The 16341-nt window shown below is 36.8% G+C and overlaps 1 protein-coding gene across 1 annotated transcript; it reads right to left on the reverse strand.

Moving 5' to 3' along the window:
- Positions 1–6983: 6983 nt before the first annotated feature.
- On the reverse strand, positions 6984–8603 carry LOC147522613 (uncharacterized). The gene has a single exon (XM_086568129.1). The coding sequence runs from the start codon at positions 8601–8603 to the stop codon at positions 6984–6986; it is 1620 nt and encodes a 539-aa protein (XP_086424255.1).
- Positions 8604–16341: the final 7738 nt, after the last annotated feature.

The following is a 16341-nucleotide window of genomic DNA, read 5'->3' on the forward strand; positions in this document are numbered from 1 at the left end:
ATAGGAAAGTTCTCATGCGTGTAATTCCGATGCTATCTTTCTGAATCCGCCCATGCGTGTAATTGCCTTTTCGATATCTATTCTTCCATGTAAACAGAGTTGCTTTCTCATAGGCATAATTAAGCATTCCTGCCCATACTTGGAAATAAATGTGAGTAGTTCATCTTTGAGAACCTCAATGTCCCTCTGCAGGCCTGGAACTCTTGGTCTTTGCCTCAATGGATTTGGGCATTTGAAATCAGGAACCTCATGAGCCGACTCACTATCCTTGGCATGTGTCGGGTGAGTCTTCTACCATGTTGTTCATTCCTACTACCTCTTCTAATTCTGCTTGAGCTTTTTTCATTACTTCTGGATGTTGCATCACCTCCGTTATAGCCCACTCTAAGGTTGTTGATGTCGTGTCCGTACAACCCACAACAATGTCCTGTATTACATCATTAAGGTAGAAAGCTCAAAATCATAGCAATAGAAGTTTACAAAATTGATAGCAATTAGAATTGGTAGAACGTACCATGAATAAGGCCTTAAGTTGCAGTGTGGTTAAAGGTGTTTTAGCATCTTGTTGCTCCTGGAGTTCCAAACGAAACTGTAAAAAATCCTTCTGGTTTTCTTGATGGGTGGAGTTTTGTTTGCAGGAGGAGCTTCTTGGTATAGTCTGAAATTCATTATTGGGTAACCCTAGCCCCCGGGTTATGGTGCTTGTTTCAGCTTGTTTCCGAAATAAGAACTGTGAGTTCCGAGCTATTGTGTTCAGACATGTAGGTCATGGGACTAACTTCATAGTTGAATGTCTAGCTATATCGGAAAGTGTGGAGTATTCTTTAGTACAAATTTTTGGTAACTTAAATAATTTCTAGTGATGTAAATGTGTTCTACACTTTTCTGTATTGGAAATATGGCCCGAACTATCCAATATTTGGAGAATATTGGTGCGATATATGGAATTTCATGTAACTGATAATGATATTTTCGATATGTATCCACCAATTTCTACTAAAATGTAATTTCTCACTGATAATCGTAGCCACTCAATGAATGGTCATAACTACCTTGTGCATTGAACTTGGTTTACCTTTGCTGTTTGAGCGTGTCAATGTTTGACAGTTGAGACTCCATCATAGAAGTTTGAGTATGGCCATGGCTGTTTTTCAACTGCGCCAAAATTCAACTTATGTTTCTTCTTTCAGGGAAAGATCGACACTCAGATTGAAGGATGAGCACATAGTGGATTTGGAAGAACAGGTATAGTATATTTGTAACCACCTCCAAACTTCTTCACGTACTTATTTAGTTAGAACTGTGTTTTATTTTAGAGTCTCATGTTAATGGTGCAGATTAGAGATCTTACGGTCTATGTTGAAGCTCAAAGAACACTTGATAAGATGAATGATTCTGATGACATTAGAGGAGGAACAATGTTACCAGTCCCATTGCAGCAATCTTCAACAGTTAACGCTAAAAGACGTTCAAAAACCAACAGATGGCGAAATTGACTGTTTACATTGGCCCTCGGTGTATTTTGTTTACTTCAGAGTTCATTCTTCGTATAACGTTTATAAAGTTGCCCTTGCACTGGTTTTTTCAGAGAGACAACTTCAACTGAAGATGATAGATCATGGAGTGCTGAATGTTTTAAAGAATTGGATTCAACCTTTACCTGATGGAAGCCTACCCGACGCGGCGTGATTCGAACCGAGATAATCGGAAATATTGGTGATTTTGAAATCGATTTAGTGGAACATAGTTGAGCGAGGTGAAGAAAGTTGGTCTTGGAAAGGTTGTTAAAAGTTTATTGAGATCGATGAAGAGACTACTGCTAATAAAAAGCTTGCTAAGGATTTGGTTTATAAGTGGCTCCAGTCAATTTTCTATGAGATCCGTCATGGATGAGGAAAGCGCGATTTATAGGTGGATGTTCAAAAGACCGGTAGCAACTCAAACTGGCTGGTAGAGAAGATGGTATTCAATTCGGGATGACAAACATTATAAGATTAATGGCAAAGCAAAAATGACGCTAGGCGTAAGGCTTTATGTATGGAGTTTGATGTGTGTCAATCGAGGAAGGATACAATTAGAGCGAGGGCAAAACTTATTGAGCGTGAATACGGCAAAAATGAAAACTAAGTTGAGCGCGGATGAAAGTTTTACAAAAGAAAAGTGCTTCATGACACAACTCTCGGCCGTGGAGCGTCTGAGTCGGGTCGTTCTAGATGTTGTAGTGAGAAATCTTGGGAATCATTTTGGGGATCTTAACATGTCAGCTATTCCAGATCCTGTGGGAAATCTTGGGAATCATTTTGGTGATCTTAAGATGTCCTAGAATCTTTTTTGAATACTTCTGATAAATATGTGTCTCTGGTTTTGAAGCAATATATATTGTAATAAATTTTTATATATATGCCTAGTAAAATTTGTTTGAAAAAAATGTATTCAATTATAATCTCTTAATTTGCAACCGATAGATATTAGGATTGTCAGGGTATGGCAATTCTTTTAGTTGCAGATCTCCTAGCTAGATACTCTGTTTGACTCTGTTTGTCTCCCTGTAGGCTGTAGCAATGTTTATATGTTAGCACCAGTTCAATTATCCTCTAGTCCCTTCATTTGCATCAGCGATATTAAGGTAACGCCATGGAGGGGGATATTACCATTTGCTCTCGCAGACCGCTATACGAATCAGACTACATCTGCACCCTTATACACCTATGCAACAAAAAACCAGCTATGCAGGCTTCAACGGTTTTCATTTCTTGATGCAGGATAGACCACTTTTCAGTTTCCACTTCTACCATTGCATAGAAAAATGGCTTTACCACTATGATCTCTGGCCATCCCTCCATAGCCACAAGCTGTTGCAGTTATGAAACCATCGGAATTTACTATAGAACCTCCATTTTCTGATCTTCCATGCACAGTCAATAGCTTGTTTACTACTATATATAAGCAGTAGACACTCCAATGTTGTGTGAAATCGATGCAGTTAATCGGGTCCTTTAATAGTGTCTCGAGTATATAACCTCATCTCGAGATGATCTTGGGGTCATCGCGGAGTTGTCCTCTTGCCTCTAAATCTTATGAGATTCCTCTCGCTCGAAATGGCGTTGATAGAATCCCAAAACTGCATCTCAGTATTGACATCGGATACTGCGTGTTATTGGCCTTACACGTCTCTCCGTTCAAGATTAGAGCTTAGAACCGAAGTTCCCAATCCCTCGAAATCTATTTAACTCTCAAAGAACACAGATTTGGAATATATAAAAAGAGAATATGTGCGTGGAGTTCTCCCTAGCAGCACCACATAGACAGCAAGAGGAGTTGGAATACCATGTCTAACTATCCAAACAAAAACCATGGTTTGCAAATGTGGTTCTTGGCAATGAATCACCATGGTTTGCAATGAGAATGAGTTAAAGGTTTATTCTGAAATCATCATAAAGATATAGGTACACTAACCTAACATCTCTCCTCCAACATGTCTCCCTAACCGACCAATGTGATTCTTGGCAATGGAAAGCATCAAAAGATGGAGGTTTTTCGGTTAAAACCTTTGCATACAGGGTCCTTGCTCAGCCACTTCCACTTCTTGGGGTTCACCCCTGGAGCATAGGCCGCATTGATTCTGGCATCAGTATATCAAGACCAAATTAATACTGTACTAAGCCCAAATTGGCTACTTTGATCTTTGTTATAACTTTTGCTTGCTTTAACTACACTTCATCTATCATTGCATACTTTCCACTTATGCATCTGATTGAAATAACAATAATATATACAGAAGAATAATTTTAGTAAAAAATAAAAAGGTAGAAACATTCTATTGCAATAACGGACTAATGTATGCTAATAATATCCATGTCTGTTGCATTGGCAAGTATAAATTAAAAATATAATTTTGCTAGTAAATTATTAATCTTGTTTGTCTTCACTTGTTTTGCAAACTTTCTTGTTTGGTGGTTGGTCGTCTTCTCCCTCGTTTGAATTTTCAGTGATGGTTGTGACACTTCCATCCAAATGCACTTTTGAACGATGTGAAATCTGTTGAAAAAAAAATAGTATAAAGATGTTGTATTGTTATATTATGTTACACAAAATAAAGCAAACTTAAACTGTAGTAATTGTTCTAATGACAGATATGGATTGTACCTTTGGATTTTCTTCTCCGTTGTAGTAGTCACTGTGAAGTGAAAAGACTTTAGAAATAGTGAGTGAATTATTGTTTCGTTCTTTGTTGAATTTTGTGACTCTTATCTGGAATATAGTCGTATGGCCAATCAACTTCCTAAATTCCTTTTCAGCAAACTCTGTTCCATTCTCCTATAAAGATATATCAACGACCAGTTAACATAATTTTGGATGTTATCTATATTAGTTGGCAATTTGTGTATAAATAATCTACCTTTGAATCCATTGTGATTAATTCCGCTGCGCTCTTTTTCATTAAAGTTGATGCCACTTCTTCAAATGCAGTTGCCCTTGCAGTGGATGTGTTGTCCTCAATATCAAACTTTAGGATGTACCTTGAAATTTAGTGTACGTTTAGTTGATATACCATGCTTCATATATTGTAAGTGATACTTGATCAAAGAGACTTACTTTTGAATTGGGTCCACGACACCATGTTTTGTGCAATCATATCCTCCTGCGTTCATATTCAACTTCTTTCCACAGTTGGGGTTTGGGCAAGCGTTGTAATACTAACCGTTTTCGTGCATCACTTTTGTTATGGATGCCTTGCATGTGAAGTACTTTTCCTGCAAAGTAATAAGTCATTAAACGTTGTATTGTTTTATTTTTTGTAAGTAGCTCATAAGAAGAAGTAACTTACGTCTGAAAAAAGATCTGTCACAGAATTTGTTATCTCGGACAAACACCTCCTGTTTTGGGTCATTACTTCTTCGGTAGTTTTCGATGTCTTCATTTGCTCTTCTTGTATTTTGACTTCCATTGGACTATTTTTTTTTTTTTTTTTTTTTTCCAGTTTTATTTCTATTAAACTGATTAATTATTACTTTGTGATAGTTCTATTTGATTGTACCTGTTTTTCAGAACGGTAAATTCTGGAATTTCTGAATCCTGGTATATTTTTGTCGTCGATGTTGTAGAAAGAGAATACATTCCTATCATATAAAGTTAATTTTAGATAATATTTCAGTTATAAACGAATAAATGTATTGATATAACGTACCGTTAAAGTAACTAATGGATGTTGAACTTATTATTAATACAGTTCTCCTTGAAGTGTTTTGAACTATCCAATCTTTGACATTGTTTGCATTCTCACCCCAAATAGTTACCGCTATAGAAGAGTTCCTGCAATAATCACTTAAACAATTTTTAGTTAGTACAAAGGCTGATTATGTTGTATAATAAGCTGTCAATTTGGAAGACTTACCATTCATCTATTAAATATATTTTCATCATGGTAGTTTTATTTTTATTTTTCTTCAGTTTTTCTATTGGTTGTGTCCACGTTTTGACTAATCCGATGACATCTGTAGACACTGAAATAGAATTGTGTTATGACATAGCAATTAAGTTGAGTACTTATTGTTTTAGTGAATGTAGATGTAGTATTTACCTGTTAGGTGTATGTTGTCTTTTCTTGATGACACTTCAGAAAAATTTGTGAAGTTAAATAGCTGTTTTGGAAACTGTATATCTACTTTTTTGGATGGCTTCAAGATCGTATTCCAATTGAGCATAATGATGTAGTCATGATTGACGGGACGGTATGTCACTTTTTCATATATTTTGAATGTAGAAAACTCTTCCATGTAGTAGATTTGCATCTCCTTCAGCTGTGGTTTATATTTGAGCACAAAGGAAATTGGGATTTTTGCATGTATCTGATCTCCCTGTTAGATTTTAAAATTGTCAGATCATAAAATTTCATGTATCTAATATTTGCAATTTTCTAAAATACTTGTACTTACATGCTCATCTATCGGCACCATGTCTAAACTTTTTTTGTATTGAAGTCGGTTTTTATCGTATTGAAGCACACTTCCAAAGAAAGATGGTTGCTTCCAATAGTCTAAGCAAGGGCCCAACTATAGGGACGATATAGCACACTTCCAGCAAAGATGGTGGAAAGTGAGAGCCATGTTCTAATTGAAGGCCAAGGCTGATGCAAATAGAGGGCCTCCCCCATTGCAACAAAAATCGGGACTGCTGACCTAAAGACAATGAATGTATCCACATTGGCATGAAGGAGTAGCTCACTGTTCGTAAAAAGCGATAGATAAAATATCATGGGAAGCAACCGACTTCAATACAGATAAAATGAAGGAGTAGCTCACTATATTGATGTTCCGTAGGAGCATAATCGGAACGCCTTTTTTTAACTCGAGGGCATGGTTTGGCATCCCAGACAGTTGCAGTGTGTTAAGGTATTCCGTGGGGAACAAAATGTCTTGGTTTCTTATTTTCCCATTGATTGGGCAAATTGAGTCCGCACTTAGATATTTCTTTGACTCTCCTGGTAGAGTTGAAAGAATGAACACATTCACTTCTTCTACGCAATCATTTGTTGGTGCCAAAAATACACTGTCCTTTAGGTACTTCATTCTTTGTAGTTTTGCAAGATATCGGGATAAGTGCTTGTCACAATTTGCTTTATTGGATCATCCCCTTCGGTATTAGGAACTCATCGGAATTTTTATCCAATTTGCCTCTTCCCATTCATTGATTGCTATGACCGGCAATTTGCCTTCTCCCACATCTAAAACCCATTGGGTGAATGGTGATATTGATTTCGACCTTTGTTGGATCAAGGTCTTTCTTTTTGAGGCGATATTTGTTGTCGCGACAAATGCGACAATAATCCCACGGATAAGATTTGTTTAGTGAAGCAGCCACCACTGTTCTCTTGTTGATCTCTCAATGACGGGAGTGTTTGTCTAAAATCCGCTCCTAAGAGCATGGTCTTCCCACCAAACAATTTCTCATTGGAATTCGACAGTGAATTGCATCGAGATCTCTTAATGTCTTATCTTTGCGAAAATGTTTTTATTATTCATTGGTGCCTCGTCCCACACAACCAAATCTGTTTCTTTCATTAGCTTGGCCAAATGTGTTCCTTGGCTGATGTCGCAGCATGAGTTCTCATCTGTGTTAATTGGAATTTTGAACCGTGAATGTGCAGTTCTCCCTCCAGGCAACAAAAGAGATGCTATTCCAGAAGATGCAACAGCTAAGACAATTTTCCCTTGAGATCTCAACCTTGCTAGAATTGTTTTCCAAAGAAATGTTTTTCCGGTTCCTCCACAGCCGTATACGAAAAATAACTCCCCTGACTTGTTTTCTACCGCCTCAATGACTGCATCAAAAATGAGTTTATGCTCTCTGTTTATGTCCTTGTGAAGTTCAAAGAATTCCTTCTCAAGCGCGACCCTATCGTAGCTCAACTCCTCATGTATCAACCTATTTTCAACGCCTTTGTTTAATGACATGTCAGGAAATGGGAAGCCTGAGTTCTTGAACTCCTTGAGTGATCTGTTATTCTTGTTCATTATCTTTTCTATCTCATAGAGAGCATCATTTCGTAGTTCACCATCAGTGAGCGTTAGTTCATTGTTGTTCATCCTTTGTCTTTTGCGGAATAGAATGTCTTCAGATAGCAACTTCCAGTGTTTGGTCCATAACTCTAATGGATTGGTGACTTCACAGAATGGTAGAATTGTGACGAATGTTTCTCTTATTGAGGGAGGTAATGCCCAGCGTGATGCCTCTACAATTGCATCGTGCCACTCTCCGTCGTCCTGAAGTAATCCTAGCGCCATGCATGCTGATTTGAAGCTTGGATGTACAATGCCGTCTACGGTATTTATTTCATCGTAGTTTCGTGGTCCCTTTACAATGTTCAAAAGCAAACGTAGATAAAACATTTCCCCTGCTGTTGGGTGGCAATAGTAAATTCTTCCGATTGTCTTCCCTGATTGTCTCCTTGTCCATGTTTTAAACTTCTTATTCCAGACCCATTTTGTTGGAAAGTCAACATATGTGAGTTGCCTTGCATCTTCGTTCTCCGCATTAATTCTCATCCATTCAGTGAATTTTGTCTTTTGCACGCCATCTGCATTGACTACCACAACAGGATTGTCTTTGTCATTGTATATTATGGGCTGCTCATTTTCAAGATGAAAAGAAAGGGGTTCTACTGCTGGGAATCTATATTGAATTGGAAATTCGTAAATTCTCCAACATGCTTTGGGAGCTGAAATGTATCGACAGTCTAAGTATCTTTTTATCTCATCGACTTCGGGAGCAGCTTGTTCTCCATTTGACTCTCCATTCTGATTTTTCTCTTCAATAACAAATGTTCCCCTGTCTCTCCCCTTGTTTATGTACTTGAACAAATACTTCACGGACCTCATTTGGTTACAGTACTCGACGTTGATGTGAGCTTGGTATTTTACAACCAAGTCAACATTATGAGGAACTACCCAACTGTTATCAACTTTAAACTGTTTTTGACGCTTTATCTTTATGGCCACCCTTTTGTCATCTTTTCTTCTATACACGGCATATCCGTTGATGTCAAATGTGGTTTGGCTGCAAAGTTCCTTCGGATAGAAGCTTTTGCACTTGTTGTTTACCATGCAAGGACATTTCTCATCTAGATGTCCACACGGACCATGTATCATAAATTGTAAAACTGCTTCGTAAGCAATGTGGTCACTTTTATTGGGCAACTCTGTTGATATAATTTTATTAATATCTGCTGCAGTCTTCGGTTTGTTTTCAAGGAACAACAAAATGTGAGCATGTGGTAGTCCCCTTTTTTGAAACTCAATCGTGTAGACAGCTGCAAATTAACAATAAATGAAATGAGGTGTTAGTATTTGCCAAAACACTTGGACTGTAGTAGAGCTACATGAATAGGAATATGAATTCAGATAGTGTACATACATAGAGTGTTATGCTTTGTTAATTTGTACTTTTTTGGTCTTTGCTTATCATTTCTTTATTGTTGCTCAATTTTTTTTTTTTTACATGTGGTCTGTAGAGGCGTGATGAAGTTGCTTTGCTATTAACTGGGGGATTTTATGATAATGCACAATTTCTCTTCTTTAGAATATTTCAGACGACGGTATGGTAAGTGTTCCATTGTTATGTAAACTTTAGCTAAATGTTTGAATCTAAATGCTATATTGTTGTATCTCAATTTGATATTTTCTAAGTATGTTTCCTTGTGTCATCTAAGGTAATGAAACAACTCTATTTACCTCCTGAAATTTCACTTCAAGATGGAAAAGGGGAATTGGACAGGGTAAGAAAGATGCTGGGATACTCTACCTAAGGACCACAAAATAGGGACACCAGAGCCTTTGTTCAAGTAACTGGTACATCCATTTTCTGCTATTGATTATTTATATTGCCTAATTATAGAACATTTTTTTATGCAGTAATGGTTCTTGATATCCTTGCAGTCACTATATAGTTTACTGTTAAGTATTCTTTTGATGCTAACATAATTTATAAATCAATTTTTATGTAGCGAAAAGCAAAACACAAAATCATGTTGTTAGTAGTCCTAAATCAGCTAAAATAGATTTAGTAAAACATAAATTTAAAAATGATATTACACCCAAACTTTTCCAAAGTGTTTTCTTTTGCACAAATCATCCATCGGGTTCATCCAATTTGATTTTGAAAGCCGGGCTACTATTTTCGTCTCTATTTTTAGTTGTTTGCCCAGTTTTCTTTGTGAACTCTTCAATCTCACGGCCATTTAAGTTTGCACGTAAAAGTGATGAAGAGGGTCGGTGATCAGAAATCTGGATGGCTAGCGATCTTGATAATTTTGTACCATATATCATTGGTCCTCCTGTGAATGTTGACGGTAAAACTACCCTCTTTCCTAGGAGATTTGGTGTTGTGTCTGTTGTGCAATAACGACATCTTTTAGGTTTTGGTACAACTTGGATCTTATTTTGTTTTGGTTTGATCTTATATAGGAAAACCTTTCCTCTTCTGTGCATGCATATAAGTCAACCAAATATTGTTTGAAGAGATGGTCACATAGAATTACAGTATGACCTTCATTTTCTCTTTGTTGAATTATGAATGCATAGAATTTCGCGATCTTTGATTCTCTTTTTTGACGTTCTTGTTCCTGGCACTTGATTGTGCTCAATGGCTGCTGAGTATCCGTCTTTGCCGTGTGGAAAGAGCAATGGATATTGCAAAGCCATGAAACTTGGTTGTAGCTGATGTATTCTCTATAACCCTTGTCCGACTCTGTCCACAATGACATCTCTTCCTCGATTATGCTCAAATCAAATGCGTCTACAATTAGGGGCAGCTACTTCAGATCCCGTTGGTAGATTATATTGTCTGCGTCGTCATACATTGCGTTCGATTAATCTTATCGCGACAGGGAACAAATTCAGATTCCTTAAATCTATCTTTTGCCATTCTGAAAACTTTTGTCAGATCATTCTCTTTGTCAAGCATTTTGATCAGTCCCTCAATTACTTCTCTATCTAAAGTTTTGCTTTTCTCGGCTTCGCTCAAGGCATTTATTCTGTTATCCACTTCATTTTGTGTGTCATAGATGTACAACTGTGCAAATTTTGGTTTGGTTCCAGGTATTGGTAGCAAAGATCCAATTTTATGGTGATTTTGGCCACCGAGTTTGAAAACGTAAGGTCCACCACCATTATTGATTTTTCTGTCAATTTTGCCACCCATTGATGTAAATGCAAACATCATATTATACGCCCTGATATTTTCTCTAAACTTTGCTGATCTAGGTCCCCCATTGTAGTCTAACAACTGTTTTAAAAATCTTGGAGTTTCTTTCAACAATGCCAATTTAACTTTTCCATCCTGACAACACAGAGAAAATTTTGGATTAAGCGGCCGCTTACTTCTTATGGTTCTTTCTTTGTACCACATTATAGCTCCACAATGTCTGCACACGCAAGTTGGTCCACCAAAATTCTAAGGTTCAAAAAACTTTCCTGAAAAAAGATATATTAGGTTAGACAAAATGCTTCACTGTAATTAATTAGTGTTATTTATGAATGTGTTATATGGAAATCTTACTTACTTGTGATAGTATCTTCACTGTTATCTCCATCGTCATTCATTTCTTCGTCTTGTGAACCTACATTTTCCTTATCTGTTACATAATAAGATTAATTAATATGTATATAACTGCAGTAAAAAAAAATTATAATAAATTGATAATTTTATTTACCACCACTTGAAATTTGATCATCGTAGTCTACGTACTCATTTTCGATGTCCATATCATCAACAACAGTTTCATGTTGATTTGTTTTTGTAGTAGTTTGCAAAGGCGTTGTGAAAGATTGGTATGGGAATTGATTTGCCGGATAATTTCCATAAGTAGTCCAATTCATCCATTGTGTATGTGTCCCACCTGTAGAAAATATAATATATAAACCATAATATATAGAAATTCACCTTTTATATACTTTTTTCTTTATGCATGTTTTTATTTCTCTAATAATATATTTGAAGCCAAGAACAACACACATAAGTAAGATACATTTGCATGTCCATTCGACTGAAGACTTCACCCCAATACTTGGAATACCTCTCCTGCTAAGGATTACCTTCAGTCCAAATTTCCTGAGGGCCAATGATAACTTGGGTGCTACAGGATGATCCTTTACAACCCTCGCTTGATAACAATAGATTTTGGAAGATGATAAAGTGAATTAGAAAGTATTTTAGTGTTCATACTTTTTCTTTTCTTGGATTATTTGTATAAGATGATATGTTTAGAACGGGCGTGCTTGCTGATTTGAGTGGGAATGCTAGAGTAGATTATTTTTGCAACTCCAGGAAGAGGCTTATAGTTATGTTGGTGCTGCCTTTAGGTCAGCAGTCCCGATTTTTGTTGCAATTGGGGAGGCCCTCTATTTGCATCAGCCTTGGCCTTCAATTAGAACATGGCTCTCACTTTCCACCATCTTGGTTGGAAGTGTGCTATACGTCCTAACAGACTATCAGTTCACTCTGACAACCTATAGCTGGGCCCTTGCTTACCTGATCAGCATGACTGTGGACTTCGTCTATATTAAACATGTGGTCATGACGGTTTGGACTTAGCCCTCCAGCAGTCCCACTTGACCATCTGCAGGTCATAACAGACCACTCCAGGGTCCCTCAACTGGCCACTACATCCACTGGATGAGCGAACAATGATCATGTATGTGTAACCACTTCTAGTTATTTCAGGAAGTAATCAGGTTCTCCGTAAGGATTGATAAAGAACCAGATTCATCTACCCTGAAAAAGAAGCCTGGCTTTCATGCAAGATTGACCCTTGGAAGTTAATTAAGATGAGCAGAGAGAAAACTCTAATGGCAGCAGAGATGGGAAAAGAGAGACTTATGAAACAAAAACTGGCAGGGTAGTTGAAGCCACCGCCATTGGAGACAAATGTGGGCCATTGGTGAATGCAGAGGAGAACACGGCATATGCTTCGGTGGTCGGGGACATCACCTCTAATGTCAAAGGGGTGGTTTCAAGGATCTTCACCATTTTTTTCAAGTCCTAGAAGGCAGTTTTCGGGGTCTCCTACCATGTTTCCGTCTACCATATTGTCGTCCAAAAAGGATTATCGGAGTAGTTTTGATTTGAAACTAACAGAAGTGTCAAGGGAACTTGGGAATCATATTTCGAAGCAGGCTGTTTGTTCAGTTTTGAAGCTAGAGGGGGATGAGGCATCCCCTTCATATCCAGGTGCTTGATTATTTAAAGTCCTCCAAGAATACATTAATTATTTACTTTTTTATTACCTTTTTTGTTTTGTTTTCACTCCTAGTTGCGACTACAATGTACAAATCCATATGTAACTGAAAACGCCATGAGTTTGAAGAGATCAACAATTGTAGCTATATAGGTTTATATACAGATGGTGTCGGCTTGAAAGAAAAAAAAAACTACCTCGAAGAAAAGAAAAGAAAAGCTTGTCTCGGAAAACAGAAGTGTCGAGGTAAGCTTAACTTTTCTCATTAGATCAAGTAGTGTCCAGGTAAACTGAAATTAGGAATATTGTTTTATATAGTAAACTTACCAAATGGTTGTGTGACAATATTTTGACATATGGAGTGAGAAGGCGTTGCAAAAGATTGGTTTGGCAACTGAGTATCTGTAGAAAATATATATAGTGACATAAATATGATTCTAATTCATCTATGTACTATCTATATAAATAACATAAAACTTGGTATGTAGAATTCACCAATTTTTTGTGTTACTGTGTTTGCTCGCATCATTGTAGAAGAGATTCTTTTGTTTTGTAGACATTGAATTCTCCATCTTCGTGATTCTTTTGAACTTTGCTTACTTGGAGTAGGAGTTGGAGCTATGTTAGAATTTTTTCGGCGTCGTTTTCGTCTTGTTGAGATTTCTTTACCGAAGTTGTCCATATTGTTTAGTCTGAAGAAAATAACTTGATCGTTGTTGGGAATTAGGAGAAGTGAGATATTGGAGATTAATCACGTAGGAGGTGACATAAGTTATAATAAATTGTTTATGCTTAGTGCCTTTTATATAGACCATTCAAGTAATCTTAAATCTATTAGGATTGTTGGTCGTAGAGTTATGTTACTATGATTTGGACTCTTTATATTTTTTTTTCTCATAGATAGTAGATATCTACTATGATTTGAATTTTTATATAATTCCTAAAAAATAGGCATTAGGATTGTTGGTCGTAGAGTTATGTTATTAGATAGTAGATATCAAACTTGAATAGGTAAGATCAAGATCACCATCTTACGATCAAGATCAAAATATTTTTTAGCAGGACTCTTATATAGTTCCTGAAAAATAGGTAAGCTTTCATAATTGGGTTCTAGTAGCTGATAGAGTTCTCATTTTATGTGAATGGAAAAGCTTCAAAATTCGTTCATTGCAATGCCTTTCAGGTCAGGAATTACATCTGCATGGACCAAATCTATGAATCGTACTCGATCGAGTTATCATCCACCAAGTCAGTTGCACATGAATGGAAAGACTTGTGCTCTGGCTCAAAAGATTGGAAGTAGAATGACAGAAGAGTTGCCTGACATTAACCGAGAATCACCATCTTCTGTAGCTGCAGAAAAAGCGATTGACAGCATTGAGTTAAGCACGTCAAAAACCGATAGTTTGGATGTGGAACACGTTCTCCATGCTGATCAAGCTGGGAACTCAAATTCTAGCCCTCAACAGTGTCTCCTTCCAGGCCTGGACCCAAGCTGCAGATGGGTTAAACATCTCAGACTAAATTTGTCAGATAATCATTCTCACAATACTAAGAATGCCGAAATTGGAGATACTGTTCAAACGGTTGTTCTTCCTTCTGGGTTCAGTTTGCTTGTTTCATACAGGAGATACTGTTCTCTTCTTTTTTCATAGGGTTCTCTCCTCTGGCTTTGCTCGAGTTTCTTTCGCTCCTTGGCAGTCCTAGAATCATCTTTTAGGTATTTTGCGTAGTAAAATCTCAATATTCAAACATTGTTTATGTATTGAAACACTTCTACTAAATAAACAATATACAACTCTTTGAAAAAATAAATTCTCTTAGAGTTTAGACTCCAAAAGTTAGTTTCCTTGTATGTGGAGATGGAACATGGATAGAGCTAGAACATAGTGTCTGGACTATTTTTGAATTTTTGGACAAACATACAATTTCTTTAATTGACTCCTGTTTTGTGTTTCGCTATTACTACTTGTGATTATGTGATATCGTGACTCACATGATATGTTATACAATTTTTCTAATTGACTCATTATGAAAGGCTTGGTAGCCACATACGCTAGGCAACACAACTTCGTTTGCTCAATTTTTGGTTCCGATGAAAAGATTACTTAACTTGCAATGCGGTTACTTGGCCATAACAATGATCTCATCTTCTTCAATTCCAATATTTAAAATCAAAATTTGTACCCATTAGTTTATAACAAAAGTGTTAAGAAAGTCATATTGGTATTGGTTTGTTTATGTTCAATTTGTAATAGCATAGAACAGTTTTGTATGAACTGTTCGTTCTATTGCAATCTTTGCTTTGAGCTGATTTGTTAGGGAGCAATTTCAAAAGCAGGGTTGCAAGGGCCTAGGCTTCAAGTTAAAATTCTACAGTGACCTTACTTTGTCATTCGTATGAATATAATGAAGACTGCATGAATTGTTACACAACTGTCTCTTAACAAAAATCTCATTCAAAGCTAGTGTTGATGTTAGTTCTTGAATACAACATACATACATAGCACTAACTTAATCTATGAAACTGGTATTCAGGGAAAGCACCAATGTGTTTGATCATGCATCTGCAGCTGTTATAATTGAGGTTATGTAACTATGTAAGAGGACCTTTTATAACTTAATATTGGGGGCACAATGCAGATTCAAGGATATGATCTTCTATAGCTTAGGTAGGATCAAGTTGTCATTTCTTCAGAATATAGATGAGAAGCAGAAGCAAATATTGAAATAAATAACTTGATCATGTGGGGAATTATGAGAAGCTAGCTAGAGCTATAGAAATTCCATTTAAATTACTTAACACCCAGGCAAACAACGGAGTTACTTCAACACAAAAAACAATAGTCAAAAAAATCAAAACAAGTCACTATAAAAAAATGACCTTAAGGTATACATCCTAGACTAATTAATAACGTCAAATTCATGGTCTTTGCTACTGAAGACATACATCCTAGACTAATAACGTCTAATACAGACCTTAATAATGCCTTATATAGTTTTGCTTTGTGTTTATTGTAAACAACTTTTACTTAGCATCCTCATCAAGCATTCAGGCTTCGTATATGAATCTCTTCCCATTCCACTTTTTGCTGCAAAATGATCAATTCAAAATTACGTTGGTTCCATCAGTTCCATGGATCTCAGCAGAAAGCATGTAAACATATCATGAAAGAAGAAGCTCTTTACTTATACAGGAATGCTTTTTAATATAGGTGCCATGATTCCATGTGAATACCAAATGGTGGACATATTTAACTTACTACCCTGTACATGAAGCCTCTTGAATACCATGCAGACATCATCACCCTCTAATTCCTCAAGGAGTCAAAGTTGACAATCATAATCACCATATATATGCACACACACACACACACACACACACACACACACACACACACACACCACCTGCCACCACCACACCACACACACAGACTACCAGCACCACCACCACCACCACCTACACACACACTCACCACACTACCAACACCACTCAGACACACATGGATCTCTAGTTTAGTATATAGATAGTAGATAGTAGTGTACGGTAATTGGTTGTTAGCATTCAAAGATTTTCCAGGTTCTCACCTATATAAAGTCTAATTGTT

This window comes from Coptis chinensis, chromosome 1, assembly GCF_015680905.1.
Source record: "Coptis chinensis isolate HL-2020 chromosome 1, ASM1568090v1, whole genome shotgun sequence".
Lineage (NCBI taxonomy): Eukaryota > Viridiplantae > Streptophyta > Magnoliopsida > Ranunculales > Ranunculaceae > Coptis > Coptis chinensis.